At 34.1% G+C, this 15,612-nt stretch overlaps 1 protein-coding gene across 1 annotated transcript in view; it reads left to right on the top strand.

Moving 5' to 3' along the window:
- Window positions 1–1,058: 1,058 nt before the first annotated feature.
- Window positions 1,059–15,612, top strand: part of RP1 (RP1 axonemal microtubule associated) — a gene marked incomplete at both ends in the record, with an annotated part of 183,132 nt that continues 168,578 nt past the window's right edge. The window contains 4 exon segments of the mRNA XM_079533866.1: window positions 1,059–1,551; window positions 1,554–1,696; window positions 3,001–3,172; window positions 5,964–11,543. Of these exon segments, the coding sequence (XP_079389992.1) occupies window positions 1,059–1,551; window positions 1,554–1,696; window positions 3,001–3,172; window positions 5,964–11,543 (6,388 nt within the window).

Genomic DNA, 15,612 nt, shown 5'->3' with positions numbered 1-15,612 from the left:
AGGCTGATTAGATGATTAGTCATATCTATCCTACATTCTAGACAAGGTAAACTAATCATTCAGATAAAGCAATTTTATTCAATTAAAGGATTCCAGTTAAGGTATCTGTATGTAGATCAGATTCACAGGGAACGCTTTGTGGTGAGAGTGGTCTGCTCTCAAGCATGAAAACTATCTATAAATTCATCAGAAACAATCTGGCATCTATTTAAAAGACCAGTATTTAAGTTTATCACTTACTGAAAACTGTTACTTCTGCTGAAGAATACCTAAGGTTGTTGTGTCTTCATAAGGACTTTAAAGACTTCTGTCTTTACAAATAAATATGATTTTTAATGTTTTTCAATTAGTTTAAAATATCGAAGTGATTTATTAAGAAATATAAGACACTATAGAAAAGCAAATGATCTGTCGATTTATGACGTACCATAACTTTAAAATATGCTTTGGGCCTAATTCTCATATAATTTACAATGTAGTAAACCAGAAATCATTTCTCTGAATCAATGGATTTGCCTTGGTGTAAAAACTAACATATGAGATCAGAATAAATTGTATTGTTTCAGTTTTGTTATTTTGTACTGAATATGGACTGAGCCAAGGCACAAATTGCTCTCTTTTCATAAAGATTTTACTAATGTATTAAATCTGAAATGCTGTCATTAGCTTCTTTCTCAAGAAAGAAAACATCTACTTATCATTCCAGACTGACAAAGTGCCTTCTTCTAAGGAAAGGTCTCTTGTACCAAAATAAGAGATTTGAAATTACATTGGAGAGTGCTTGGGAATACTTACAAGTGGAGCTATGCTAACTTAATCTGACAGTACTGGAGTCTTTGTGGAATTTAGAGATAACAGCTTGGATCCATTTAAATCCAATGATTTTTGGCATAACTAGCTGCTGTTCCTTTCTTATAAATTCTCTGGATTTTTTTTTTTTTTTTTCTAAAATTAAGACAGTATTATTGCTAATTGTAAGAAAACTTTCACATTCATCTCTCTTTTTTTTTTTTTCTTTCTTTTTTTTTTTCTTTTTTTTTTCCCAGAGTGCTGCCAAAATGAGTGAATCTCTTTCAAGCAGTTACTCCGTGAATCAGCCAAACTCCTCTGAGAGTGAACAGAGTTTATCTACACGCCATTTCAATGTTACTGAACCTGTAGTGGCCAAAAGGATCTGTTTTTATAAAAGTGGAGATCCTCAGTTTAATGGAATCAAAATGGTCATTAACAACAGGTCTTACAAAACATTTGATGCCTTGCTGGATAGCTTATCTAAACGGGTCCCGTTACCTTTTGGAGTAAGGAATATCAGTACGCCAAAAGGGAGACACAGCATCACCAGTCTGGAGGATCTTGAAGATGGAAAATCTTATATTTGCTCCCATCAGAGGAAAATGAAGCCTATCAACCTAGAACGGGCTAGCAGAAAGCCACTGCCCTGGCAGATCAGTAGGCCTGTCAGTGCTCGTCGTCGAGCTGTGCAATTAGCAAAGGAGAATGAAGATGGATTTGGCCATCAAGAAAGCAAAATAACAACTCCCAAAAAGATGCTTGTTTCAAAAATGGAGATGTAAGACTCAGACGCACCATAGTTCTGGGAAAGAAAAATACACAAACCTTTGAGGCCTTTCTGGATTACATGAGTGAATTAATGCAGTATCCAGTTGCAAAACTTTATACCACTGATGGCAGAAAGGTGAGAATAAAAATGAGCACTGATGATTGCTTTGTTTGCTTCTAGAATATTTTTTAGAAAACTGATGATTATATCACTTGGGACCCTGACATGGTGTAGTTTAGTGTGCTGAATTTCAGCTGTCTTCCCTCTGTGAGGCTAACTGGCTTGGAGGAAATAATTGCATACAAATCTTGTAATCGGAGAGAAGCAAGCAGGAACATTGTATTTCAAGTCATCGAGAAAAGTAACTTTTCTTTTTCTTTCTTAAGCCTCCTCCAGTTATAATCTCAGTTATATATAGAAATATATATATTTTGCCTAATTACACAGATACTTCCCTTAGTATTTATGCAATTTTTCTGTTTTTAAATGTTTTATAAATACTATAGGTAGTATCTGATAGACATAGATATTTTATTATTACACAAATGGGGAGTGGTTTGCTAGTTAATTACTTGAAATTAGGAGATCTTATTTTCTTCAGTTCCTGAACAACAGACCAAGTTTTGTACCTTAAGCCAAGAAGTTGCAGCAATAATAATTCTGGTTTTCATTTCACACATTGTTCTATACAACTTCATTTCAGTATTTAACAACGGAGGGGACTTGTGGTTGTACCTGAAGACCTGAATCTGGGAAGGGAGTTCCATGCAGAGTGCCTGTTGAGGGCAAATCTTCGATTAAATTCTACAGTAGGTTGGGAAACTCTCCATATGTCTGAGAAGTGCAGTTTACAAGCCTCATTTTGCAGTATATCTTGGAATATAAATTCAAAGATTTTAGATGGCCCCTGAACAACTTGATCTGAAGTTAGACCTTGTTTGAGCTGCAAGTTACACTAGATGATATCCAGAGGTCTTTTCCAACAGAAATTGTTCTAGGATTCTGTCCTGTTCCTCTGTAGTGGTACATATGAAGTATGTAGTCTGTGTAGTTTGTGATGTAGTCTGAATTTTCCATTTCTTCCTCTGTGTTCATATGTATACCTACCTACAAATGCACATTCTTTTTCCATGGCTGTATATTATAAGGAAATTTTTATCTGTATCCAAGTCTTCTAAAACTCTTTTTCTAGTATACTTATATAACAAGACATACCCTCAGAGAGAGAAATTTCCATATAGGAATTGAAAAATTAATTCTGCTCTGTGTTACATATTTAATAGCCAGCTGTAAAATAATGTAGAGACTAAGAAGTGAAGATATTAAAGCATGAAAAAGATAAATCTCTTACATTATTTTTTGAGGTTGCTGAGATGGAGAAATTAATGTTATGGTGATGTTTTTTTTTTTTTTTTTTTCCTTTTTTTTTTTTTTTGCAGGTTCCTAATCTTCAGGCCCTGATATTGTGCTCTGGAGCTGTAGTTGCAGCAGGGAGAGAGCCTTTTAAACCAAGTAATTATGAATCTCTTGGGTATTCACGGCCTGCCAGATTACTTGGAATTGCAAATCGTGTGTACCCCAAAGCAAATTTGAAGTCAGAAAGTGAAAACAGTAAGTTCTTTGAATTAATTTATATTTTACTAATTGGTTCATCTCTCGCAGCATAAGATATAAACCATGACAATCTTACTGGGATCAAGGATATTCAAAAAGACCAAGTGAAACTGTTTATTTTTGTTCTAAATCATCTGTAGGAATTAGAAAGATAAAATTAAGCTTTTTTAAAGTTAATTTTCCTTTTAAAATATGAGTTTCTGCTAAGAACTCAGTATGCGTATTTTCTCTCAAACTGGCTGATTTAGAACAAGGATTCAAATCAAGATGTATATTATATTTCAATGAACTTGATTGTTATTGTTATGTTAATGCACTTAATTTTCTTTCTTTTTTGGGGGGGAGGGGTATTACATTTAATAATAGCAGAGGTAAAAGAGACCCCAAAGGTTACTTCAGAATCCTTAACTAGCTAAATTGATTGAGAAAAACTTTTGTGCAGTTTTCAAAATTTAGCAAATGGGAATTTGGCTTATTATCTTGACTTTCACATTTTCCTATGTCACATAGTCAGCATAGACATGAAATTCATTATAACACTCATCCACTTACAAACCCAAACTCTTTTTGTGAAGCCTACAGAGATTGTCACTCTTTCCTATATCCTCATACCCATGATATATGCTTTTCTTTTGACTACTCAAGAAATTGTGCCACTGAGAAATTTCAGTGAATGTGAGATTGCTAGATTAAGAATATGAAGAGAAGCCAGGCCAGCTGAAAAGCCTCAGGCTATGGGGAACAAAATGATGCAACAGTAGGACTTTAGGACATGCATGAATCCTTAGCCTTAGAGTATGCTGTAGGCAGAAGTGCTGTCTCAGAAGTTGTTTAATCCAGAGGTACTTTGCTCTCATGATATAGTTGTATGCTGTACTGTAAAGCTCGGGGTACGCTGTAATTGTTTCTATACTGAGATTTTTTCCATGGCAACTTCACTGTGTAATGGAGCATCCTGCTGTATAAGACACTGAGCTTCCATTTACTTGAAGAGATTTATTCTGTATCCCTCACAGTTTGTAATGTATCTACCAAACTATTCATTTCAGTTTTTCTCAGTCTTCGCAGCCTTTGTGTTCTTGACTTTCATAGCTTGAGAGCTGTTTGCAAGGCATCAGTAATGAGTCAAAGGAAAATGAATTGGAACATTTTGTGAATGAAAATTCTGGAGTTCAAAATTCCTATTGAAATTCTGCTTTGAGTCAGAAATCCAGGCTTGAAATGATGTTTAAAAAAAAAATTGAATAGTTGAGAATCTGATAAACTTTGTCTAATCCTTAGTTAACAGCAATAAGAGAGGAAAAAATAGTCAGAGATTCTTTAACTGAGACAAAAAACAACAAAAAACCTCATATTCCATGCAGTGATTATCACATTAATGATAATGTCTGAATTATTAAATTTTCTGAAAATAGAGGTTGAGATTTTACTTTGGAAAACACTGGGTTTGGTCCTTGTTAGAGGAATTAGTAAAAATTTTTATTTCTGATTCATGGGAAAGTATATGAATGGGAAACTCACAACGCATTTCTCCTGAAATTATAGACACCTGTCTGTATCAGTAATATCTCAATCATTAAGGTCTTTATATAAAACCATTCGTTATTCACACAAACAAAAAATTCAAGAAATATAGTTAATATTACTTGTGTTAAAATACCTTCCTACAAGAAAGGCAGTTCTATTAAATGAAGGCTTCTATAACTTTAGATGTAGATGTCTTTGTGTGGATATTCATGCACTGTTTCACTCACACAGGAGGAACTGCTTGAAAGACAGCAAATTTCTTTTTTTATCTCAAGTTCTTTATCTCTCACCTTGTCATGGTTACAAGAAGTGAGATGAGATGAGATGTGCTTTTTTAAAAAGCCAAGTTATTACAGATTAATCAAATTATATTTTAGGAGCATTTAATGTGCATGCAAGATCATATTGGCCTATGCTTGTAACTTACTGAAGTCTAGCAGTATGCTCATTGGCTTGACTGGGTTTTAAACAATCATCTAGTGTACTGTAGCATAAAATACATCTCAGAATGTCCTGATTTAAACTCAGATTTTATAAGCTGTTCAAATGCTTCAAAAATGGAGATTACTTCTCCACAGAAGGTCAGTCTTGGGGACTGAATCTGAAACATATAGTCACGGATGTCAATAACACTGCTCGTAGTAATGACTCATATCTTGCAGATTATTGAATTAAGAGATGTATTTACATATTGACTGGCACATTTTAGCACTCACTGTTAGGACTAACAGGAGATGATATGCAAGTGATTGTTAAGGAAAAAATATAATGGAAAATATAATAAAAAATATAAAGTTAGCTTAAAGCTCCAACAAATGCAGGCCTATGAAACTCTTGAAAAGTTCAAGGTAACCTCATCTCCCAGATGAGTACACAATGAGAACATATATTACATTTTCAGGCTTTGGAGCTTGAAGTAGAAATATAGCTCTGGCATTTCAGTGTCTATTAAAAAAAAATGGAAGAGAAAAAGTAGTTAAAACCTCGATATTTTATTTAAAATTTGTTGCAGTTTGCTCTCTAAGAATTTCTGGAAGTCAATAGCAAACTTTTTAATGCTTTTTCTCTTTCTAATACTCTAGGAAATAAACTTTATTAAATTCCTTTGTACTAATTTTTCTCATTTCTTCTTCTCTCTTTTTGTTTTTTCCTTTGCTGCCTGTCTACTGTCTGACCATCTGGATCCTTATCCATCATATCTGTCTGCTCTACTCTCCATCTACTGAATGAACTTGGGTTCTTTAAATGTAATTGTTGGTAGCGAGAGCTGAAGTGATGTCTAGCTCAAGATCTCAAATATTCTCCGTTTCTTCTGGTAAAGGGTCCAGCAATGATAACAATTTAAATGATAACAACTCAGATTCTTCCTATCTTCCTGACAATCATAAAGGCATAGGAGGAAATCAGATAGTTAATGGGGAAGACTTATCTGTGGCACAGTTTGAAGATGACATTGAGAAGTCTGTTCACCTTAATCAAGATGGCAGTATGACAGTGGAAATGAAAGTTCGATTCAAAATAAAGGAGGAAGAAACTATTAAATGGACAACCACTGTAAGTCGTGCTGGCTTTCCTGGTGAAAAAAATGCCACCATTTACAATTCTGTGATGAGTGCAGAAGACTGCTTATCCAGTGTAAATGTATCAGAATGTATAAAACAAAAGGATGCTCCATTTTTGGACAGCTACGGTAAAGAACAAGAGTCATTAAAGCAACTGCACACAGAAGTCTCAGATAAAGAATCAGAGTCTGATTTAAAAATGGATGTTTATAATATCTGTCAGAGGAACAATTCTGCTGATCTAGATGTAAGCAATGTTCCTGAGGAAAATATCAGACCTCATTTTTATAGGCCTCCCACCCCTGGGCCAAGACGTGTTAGAAAAAAGAAAGCAGTAGTTGAAAGTGTCACCGTAGTTTCTGAGAAAGAGGTTCAGGAGAAAACAATGGGACAGTTTTCCTACAGTGAGGAAATACAGAATGGAGAAAATACATCTGAGTATTGTATGGTAGCACAATCAAGCACAAAAAAATCAAGTATCAGTAATCCAAAGATTAGTGAGATGAGTGACAATGACTTATTAAAACTTTCTTCAGAGAATAAAAAAGAAGAAATGCTTTTCAATGTAAGGCACAAAAGTCATGATTTAATCAGGACCACAGATAAGGAGATATTAGATGTATCAGATGAGCCTGAATTGGTACAGAATGTATTAGAGAAATCAGTTATGGAACAAGGTACATATAGTAGTTTAGTATCAACCTGTAAAGCCAACATTAGTGATTTTATGCCATCATCAAAAATATGCAAGGCAGCCAGGCCAGTTTCAGCAGACCATATTCATGAGTTATGTGATATAAAACAAATAAGAAGATCTCTCAGCTCTTACATTAAATATTCAGAATTTTCTCAGTCAGAAAATGAAAAAATAAAATGCAAGACTTCTGATTTATTAACTTTTTCTCAAGATTCTTTGCATTCAGCCTGTCATCATAATCAGATGGAGATGGTGGCACCTCCATGTAGTAAAGCACCTACTGAGAAAATAAATCCAACAACTGGATTCTTTTCTACTGTTAATGAAACTGAGAATCAAATCAATGTCTGGTCTGAATCTGTGATGGCATCACATCTGACTGGTGAAAGCCAATCTGCATCTTCTCTCACCAACAAGAAGAAGAAGAAGAGAAAATCCTTGACCAATTTTCTAGAGCAGAAGATATATGAAAATCAAAAAGATACAGAATTTTCAGGGATAATTAGAAGTGAGGGAATGCTTATCACAAGCAAAACAACAACTATAGACAGCTGTTCCGACATGCTTCAGAAAAATAGAAATAGATTACTTGTAAAAAACAATGACGGATCTGCCAATTCAGACAAAAGCAAACATCCTGAAGATGAGATATATCACCCTGATTCAGTGGAACAAAATGGAATATCATCATCTAACAAGAAACTAAGAGCTAATAGACATTTGACTGAGGTAAAATTGAAGTCAGGCAAAAAAAGTAGTTCCCTTTTATCTGCAAAAAGTGAAGATGGCGTAATGTCAGTTGATTCAAGAACTGAAACTGAAAACAGCCAGGATGAATTGAGTCCTGCAAAAGAAGGCAAACATCTCACAACTAATTTCTTTGAACAGACACCTAACTCAGCAACAATATCAAATCTGTTGTCAGAAGTGCCTATGGATCATAATGTAGAAAAAGAAAAGGAGAATGTTTTAGAAAATTTAGCATCAAAGAAAGAGAAAAAACAAAAGAAGAAGAAAAATCTAAGTAAAAATAAAAATAAATTAAGCATGTCAGACAGTGCTATCACACTAGAGGCTCTGAAACAGGAGTATTTTAAAGAGGATGTTGTTGAGCATTCACTTGGAAACTATGTCCAAAGTTGGCTGAAAAACCTGTCACCAAATGCTGTCTTGCCACCCATAAACAAAAAAGATGGGAACGTAAACAATGGTGACGACTGTCAATTTTCTAAAGAAAAGATTGGTGCTTTTATAGATCAAGAAGATGGATATGTTACCGATGAAGTACGTATGATTGGAAAGAAACACCTGTTTGAACATAATCTAACTAAGAAACAACTAAAGCCTCTTTTTGAATTGGGAACTGTAGAAGAGTCAGCCAAACAGTCAAGTGGAAAGCAAACTGACTCTTTGACTCATGATAACACAACATTAGTAGAAGAAGCCAAGTATTTACTACAGTCAGAACTTCATCATGCTAGTAAACTACACTTGTTTCATGAAACACATGTCAATAAAAAGGTGTCAGAAGGTAATATTCAAGACATCAATCTATGTCAGAGAAAACGATCTGAAGTTGCTGTTCAAGTTGATTGTACAATTGGCAATGAGAAAATTGGAACAGATGTTCAGAATAATTGCATGTCTAGTATTTTGCTTCATGAGTTGCAGTCAACTTTGCTTGGTCTCCAGAAAGAACACAGTGGATGTATAGAAAAAACATGCAATCTTCCAGATCTTTCTTTGCCAGTTTTTGGTTCTTCCTCCAACCTCCTCCTAGCGTGGCTACTAATACTGAGTCTGAGAGAGAATTTGATTGGCACCATCAAAGATGATATTCAAAAAGCTACCTGTAGCTGTTCTGAAATCTTAACACAACTGCAATTCTTGAAACAAGCAACAGTCTTAGAAAAAGTTGATGAACTGAAGGCTGCTTTCTCCCATTTTCAACAGATAATCCCAACAATCCCAATCTCCCAACAATCAACAGATAATAACTTATTACACGCTGGGAAGGAACAAAGAAAGCAGGATTTCACATGTTGCCATGAAAATATGCCTATATCTGAAATTCATAATGTTATACATTTGCATGAAGATGAAAAATCAGATAAACCTTGTATTGCAAAGGACAGTTTGTATACTGAAGAAGTGTTAAAATTGTCTGGTGATTTAGAAAGCTGTCCTGATATACAGGAAGAGGTTTGTAGAGCAATAGAGGTTTCAGAATTGAGTGCTCCCAGAACAGAGCTAGATGATCAATATGCCAATACTAATTCAACTGAACATAGCCTTCCATCAGCTATAGAGCTACCTGAAGCAAATGAAGAAATGGCTTATAGCCTGCATAAAAAACATCAAGATAACACTGATGCATCATTCATTAACGAAGGGTCAGATACTTCAATAGAACCTAATTCAACAGTTCACAGTGTAACTTCTAATGATAAAAATTTTGTTTCAGATAAGGATATGTCTGAGATAGAATGTGAAGAAGACATTACTCATATGACTACTGATAACAGGGAAGATGAGATAGTTGATCCAAATTGGAATGACGAAAAAGCAAATAACCAACTTAAACAAGGTGCTGATACCCATGTAGAATATAGTTACGAGGATTATTCTGTACAGGAAGGGAAGGAAGACACAGAAATTTGTGAAGAAACCTCTGAGAGGTCATCTACAAACTCTCCATTATCTTTTTGTTATGAATCCAAGCAAATTACAGAATATGATATGAGTGAAGAACAGAAATTGCAAGTAGAAGAACAGGAGAGTAGAACATGTTCAGAACCTTCTCAATTAAAAAAATGTTTAAAAAGCCCTGCTACTTCAGACTGGTCAGATTACAGACCAGATACTGAAGAGAGCGATTATAACGTTAGAGCATCCAGTGATTTGACCAATGAAAGTGGGGAGGAAGCAATACTTGAAAAACTTTATAATACTGGCTATGTACAAAGAACTATTGAACGACTTTATGGTAAGACAGAAGTTTCATTTAAGCCTGACTTTCAGAAAGGATATCCTTATATGTCCAAAGTACTACAGAAAGATACTGAAGAATTCCACTCTGCAATGGTAACAAAAAACACTATTTTTTTCCAAGAACCCAGGCCTCTTTCTGCAGATAATTTTTCACATTCTTCGCTGCAATCACAAGAATTTCCAGAAATCGTTAACAAAGATGATACTGTATGGAAAAGAGAAAATATTTCTTCACCAACAGAACAACCTACATTTAATGGAGAAGAGACAAATTCTACTGATAACTATTCAGGAGAATTTCCAAAGAAACATTGTCACTCTAGTACACATTCTAAAGAAGATGAAGGAGTATTGATTGATAAAGGCAAATGGCTTCTCAAAGAAAATCATTTGATAAGAAGATCGCCGCCTGAGCAGACTGGAATGTATGCCAATTTGGATACAACATCAACAGACACAGTACTTGATACTAATGGTGATGATGCTCCATACTCACATTTTGGCAATCTGAATCAGTATCCAATCCTCAATGAAATCTCTTCTTCTGAGCTTGAAGACATGGCAAGACGCTCTAAAAATTTTTGCAACTACTTCAATATACCTCACAGCAGTGATTCAGACCCTTTACAAGATGACTTATGTGCAAAAAGCAAACCTATCTTCAGTGGTAAAACCACTTCTCTTCCTGTAGGAAACAAAGAAAAGATCAAACCTTCAGCTACAGAGGTTGATACCAATTTTCCAGCTTTTGCATCTGTAGAATTTAGATTGCCTGATAACAAGGTGCATCCACTGGAGCAGCCTTTGAATGATGAACCCATACAATCTCAGCCAACTGATGATAGCAATGCTAACAGAAGTGCTCTTCAGGAAGAAGATTCTCTGGATAAGCTCCATGCTATATGTGGCCAACATTGTCCAATACTGATGGTGATGGTAACACCAATTAATGAGGAACAAAGAGGATATGCTTACCAAAAAGCATCTGATATCGAGAACCAGCTAGGTCTATGTTTGACCAAAAATATTCAACATTTCCAATGGTCAGGCAAAAATTTAGTAACAAATGAAAATAATTGTGTGAACCTGAAGAACAACTTAATCAATAAGATTGCCAATAGTATTTTTAATAGGTTTAATGCTAGTAATGCCCTAGATTTTATTAATAACATCAAGATACTGTCATCTTCAACTCTGAAAAATGAGATAAATTTAGAGATGTTAGATAGCATAGGGGATGTGAAAGCAAAGCCTATGGTAATTAGCAATTGTCAAAACAGTGTATCCAAGCACATACCCAGTAATCGTACTGTAGGCACAAATAATGAGCCATCCAATACAAAACCAATAATTTGCCAAGCATTAAAGATAAACAGAAATTATATTGTTGGAGAAAAATTGTCTCCCACATTAGAGGATCCAGTAGAAACTTGTCAATCTGAAATATTTCTGAAATGTGACACTCCTTTAAATAATATTGAACATAATGCCTCTGAAAATATAAAAAATGAAAATGCCTTTCCTACAGAAGATGAAGAAGAAAAGGAGGAAAAAGTTTGCATTTGTGCAATTCAGAATGGATGCAGCAAATGTAAGATGCGTAATAGTGATCTTGGAAGTTCTGTAACATCAGATCAATGACAATGTCTTCCTTAAAAATATTCAGAAATTGAACCACTAAATGTCACATCCAATGAAACTCCCAGTAAGAATACACACAAATAAATATGAATCATAATTGTGTACAATTGCTGAAATACAGGTAATTATTTAGATTTTTTTTTTTGTGGGGAACATTATAGAAAATAAAAAGAAACTGTTCTATGATGATTTCTTGGTTAAAAAACTTACTTCCCCTAAATGTTGCCTGTATTAGTAGTATACCAACCTCTTTAGAGAAACAACTACTGCTTGTTGCAGCAAAGAGTTAACATTTTAAATGTCTTCTTAAATTTTAAATAAGATGTCTGTATTTCGTGAAATTTGAGAAATGGTTTGATAATTATCATTCAGTATAAACGCTTAGTCCAGAACTAAATCAACTGTAATGTTTACTTTGAAAAGAAAAGTAGGAAATACTTTTCAAATACTGTATGTATTGCAATGAAAAGTAGGAATTAGTACTCATATTAGTTTTATATACATGAATGTTATCTAACAGCTATTTCAGTTTTTAAAGCCAAATTCAGAGTAATTAGGTGAATAAAGAAGTGTTTCAGTCTATTTATAGGAAGGTCCAGACTCCAAGTGAGGTTTGCCTCTTTTATCCTATCTAGTAGAATACTAGAAAAGGATCATACCTACTCATTACATAGGATTGCACAAGAACTGTGAAAGGGAAATTGTGCATCAATGGACTTCTTGATTGCCGTTGCCATATTCCCTTCAGAGGCAGCATCACTTACTCCTAAAGCTGTTCTACATACTTTACAAGTGTTAACTGTGTGTTCTTTTTTTTTAACCTCTGTATTATGTTATCTATTATGTCGTCGTGTTTTTTTCTTCTTTCTATAAATATGAAGTAGTATGAGAATCTTTGGAATATTTAATGTTATTGTTAATATTATTAATAATATTTAATATGTTTAAGAGTCAATCTGTTATCAAATTATTTTAGATACTTGTTTACAGTATTTCTTAATATCCTGTGTATGTAGTATGCATTTATATGTGGTTTACAGTTTTCAGTAAGTGATATTAAATATAAAATTGGAATATATATATATATATATATATTGTGATTTGTAAGAGTATTTCGTTCTTATTTGTTTTTGCTTTAATTTTCTTAGACTTTAATCCTTAATACTGCGCATTTAATAAACGTCAATACAGTTGGAGGCACACCTGAAGAAGGAAGGTGCTATTTTTTCAGTTAGAGAATGTTCATTTGGTATTCTGTATTCTTGGGGGCTGTGGCTGGACCAACTGGCCGGTTTATGCTGCCACATACTGGGCTATGGTCATTCGGTTATCCAGACTGAGGACCTAACCAAAGCCTGACACAAACACCTTTTGGCTCATGGGCCTTGATTGTCTCCCTTTGGCAAACAGGGCACAGGGAGGAGAAGCAGAATCAGGATCTGGAGCAAAAGGGGTTTGCAGCACAGGCAGGGAAACAAATAGGTATTCAGTTCTTGTTAGTAGTCTAGTGGCAGGTATATTTCCTCATAAATAGCTGATACGTTTCTGTCTTGTGAAGCAGTATTATATACTTGTAATAAGCGAACGTTATAACCCTGATGTAGTGTTGTGATATTGACTAACAAATTACATGCCAAGCAGCTCTGTGTTTATCTGACGACACTGACCGTGATTCTGGGTCTCCACACTTCTGGGTATATTCATCGGCATGTTTTAGACCGGCTTCCAAACGGAGAGTCTCAGTGGTATTTTTTCATCCTTTTAGATATTAGTGCAGAAATAAAACCTGTGGCTGGAAAAATAAAGCTTAAAATCACTCAAATCTGACTAAATGCCATATGAGGCATAGGTTACATAGTTTTATACATGACTCCATCACTTGCAGTTTTTATGCTGGATTCACTGCACTTATGTGGCATTCATAACACCTTAATTTATTCTGATGTTCCAGAGCCTTTAATCAGATGCTTATTGCAGTGTTACTGAGCAAACCGAGCACTCATGTGAGATGTGGGCATGGCCTTCAGTTACAGTCAAGAGAGACCACAGCAAGTGGTAAAATTATTATTATACTCACTGAAGATATCTTCATTTCTGTACATTAATCAGAAGAGAAGGAATAAAATGGTCATCTCAGAGCAGGACAAAAGGTTCACAGAGATGTTCCATAGGGCTTATATATTCATTAATGATTCAGGGAAGGTCTAGAATATTAAGTAGCTGAGATATGCTGAGAAAATAAAATTGCTTTTATTAGGTAAGATTGGAGAAGACTGAAGAGAGATCTTCAAGTTTCTGGTGTCAAGAAGTAAGTGATTAAAAGAGGGAAAAACACCATGAGGAGTAATACTTATATATAGGAGGAACTACTTATATATAGCTAAATTCTGTAAATTAACTGCAAAAGCCATAGAGAATCTTTCTGAATGAGTTAGGATGTAATATACTTGGAAGTGACAAGCATATCAAATAATGTTTTAAGAAAAGAATAGAAGAAAATTCAGCAGGCTTTAAAGGCTTTATAGAGATTATGTCATTCTTCTGGAATAAAGCAGTTTTTGTCTTGTTGTTATTAAAAAGAGAAATATCAGATATCTCTTGTCTTTTCCTTCTACATAAGACATCTCTCAATTTTCTCTAATCATAATATTTGTCTTTCCTGGGAGCTATTCTGGTTTCAATTTTAATTATTTATTTATTATTATCATTTTGAATGGCATTGCCAGAATTTATTGTAGTATTTAGAAGATTGTATCTCTGAACTCTTGGACACCGATCAGAAGTTTCCTCTATTTAAAAATCTTTCTCCTGGTGCATCTTATAGTCAAGTTGATGCAACATATTAGTGATTTGCTCTCTCTCTCTCTCTCTTTATTTTTTCCTAATCGATAAATTTACTGTTCATAACATTATGCCTTAATTGTATTTTTAAAATGCATTTCCTTACATTTTATGCTGTTGTATGTTCCCTTTTTTTTTGGTAAAACTCTGGATTTTCTTATCCTCTAACCATATTACAGAAGTTATGCTATGGAGAATATCGATGAAAATATGAAATCCAGATAATTCTCAGTACAGATTCCTGAGTAATTTACTAGTATCTCTATAAATGAGTACCTCCCATTTCAGTACAACTTTAAAATCTCCCATTTAGTTAGTCAGTTACTCTGCCTTCTTGCGCTGATCCACATTTCCATTTTAAAATACTAATTTCTCTTACACTATTCAGACATTTTAGAACTATTGTAATTTTTCTTGTATACAAAGATGAATTATTTTGTCTCTTGTGGCATCCTTGATCTAAATTGAAGAGACATGGATTGAATGCGTGGATCACTTAGTGATTAAGGAATTGGCTGGATGGTTGAACTTGGGTTCTGAGTTCTTGCATTCAGTGCATGGTGTATGCAGACTTTCTCTGTTTATTCTCTTTTAATCTGTACAGTTATATAACATTTTTGTGATTTAGTTTTAATTTCTTTTGTTACATTTCGCTTTTCAGTACATTTGACTTAATTAAGTCGTTCTTTTATATTTTTAAATTTGCCATTTAAAAATCAAAGCCTAGTGGTGTATTTTTTCCCTTTTAATGTAAAATGAACCAGCTTATGATTTCTTATCTTCGGGATATTTTTTACATCTCTTTCTAAATAGTCTAATTAAAAAATATATATATTCCCCAGTAGTTGATTATTTGAGGAAAAAATGTTTTGATATACTGATTCTGTCACTTAGAAATAAGTGTTTTCTACTATTTAGTAGAAATAGTAGATAGTATTTATCAGTATTAATAGTATTTATTCTCATAAATTAGGTAGTGTCTTAATAATACACCTTTGATTTTGACTTGCATTGTCTATCCCATTCCAAATCCAAACAGATTCTGTTTCATTTCTTATTATCCATGTGTGGTCTTGTAGCTTTCCTGAAGGCTGCATACCTCACTTATCTTTTGAGAGCCATGCTCCAGTTGAGCTTGCTTCTTCACTGAGTTTCACTGTTACCTCTGAATATGCAAA

This window comes from Tetrao urogallus (assembly GCF_951394365.1).
Source record: "Tetrao urogallus genome assembly, chromosome: 3".
NCBI classification, from domain to species: Eukaryota; Metazoa; Chordata; class Aves; order Galliformes; family Phasianidae; genus Tetrao; species Tetrao urogallus.
This window is presented reverse-complemented; position numbering and strand designations above follow the sequence as displayed.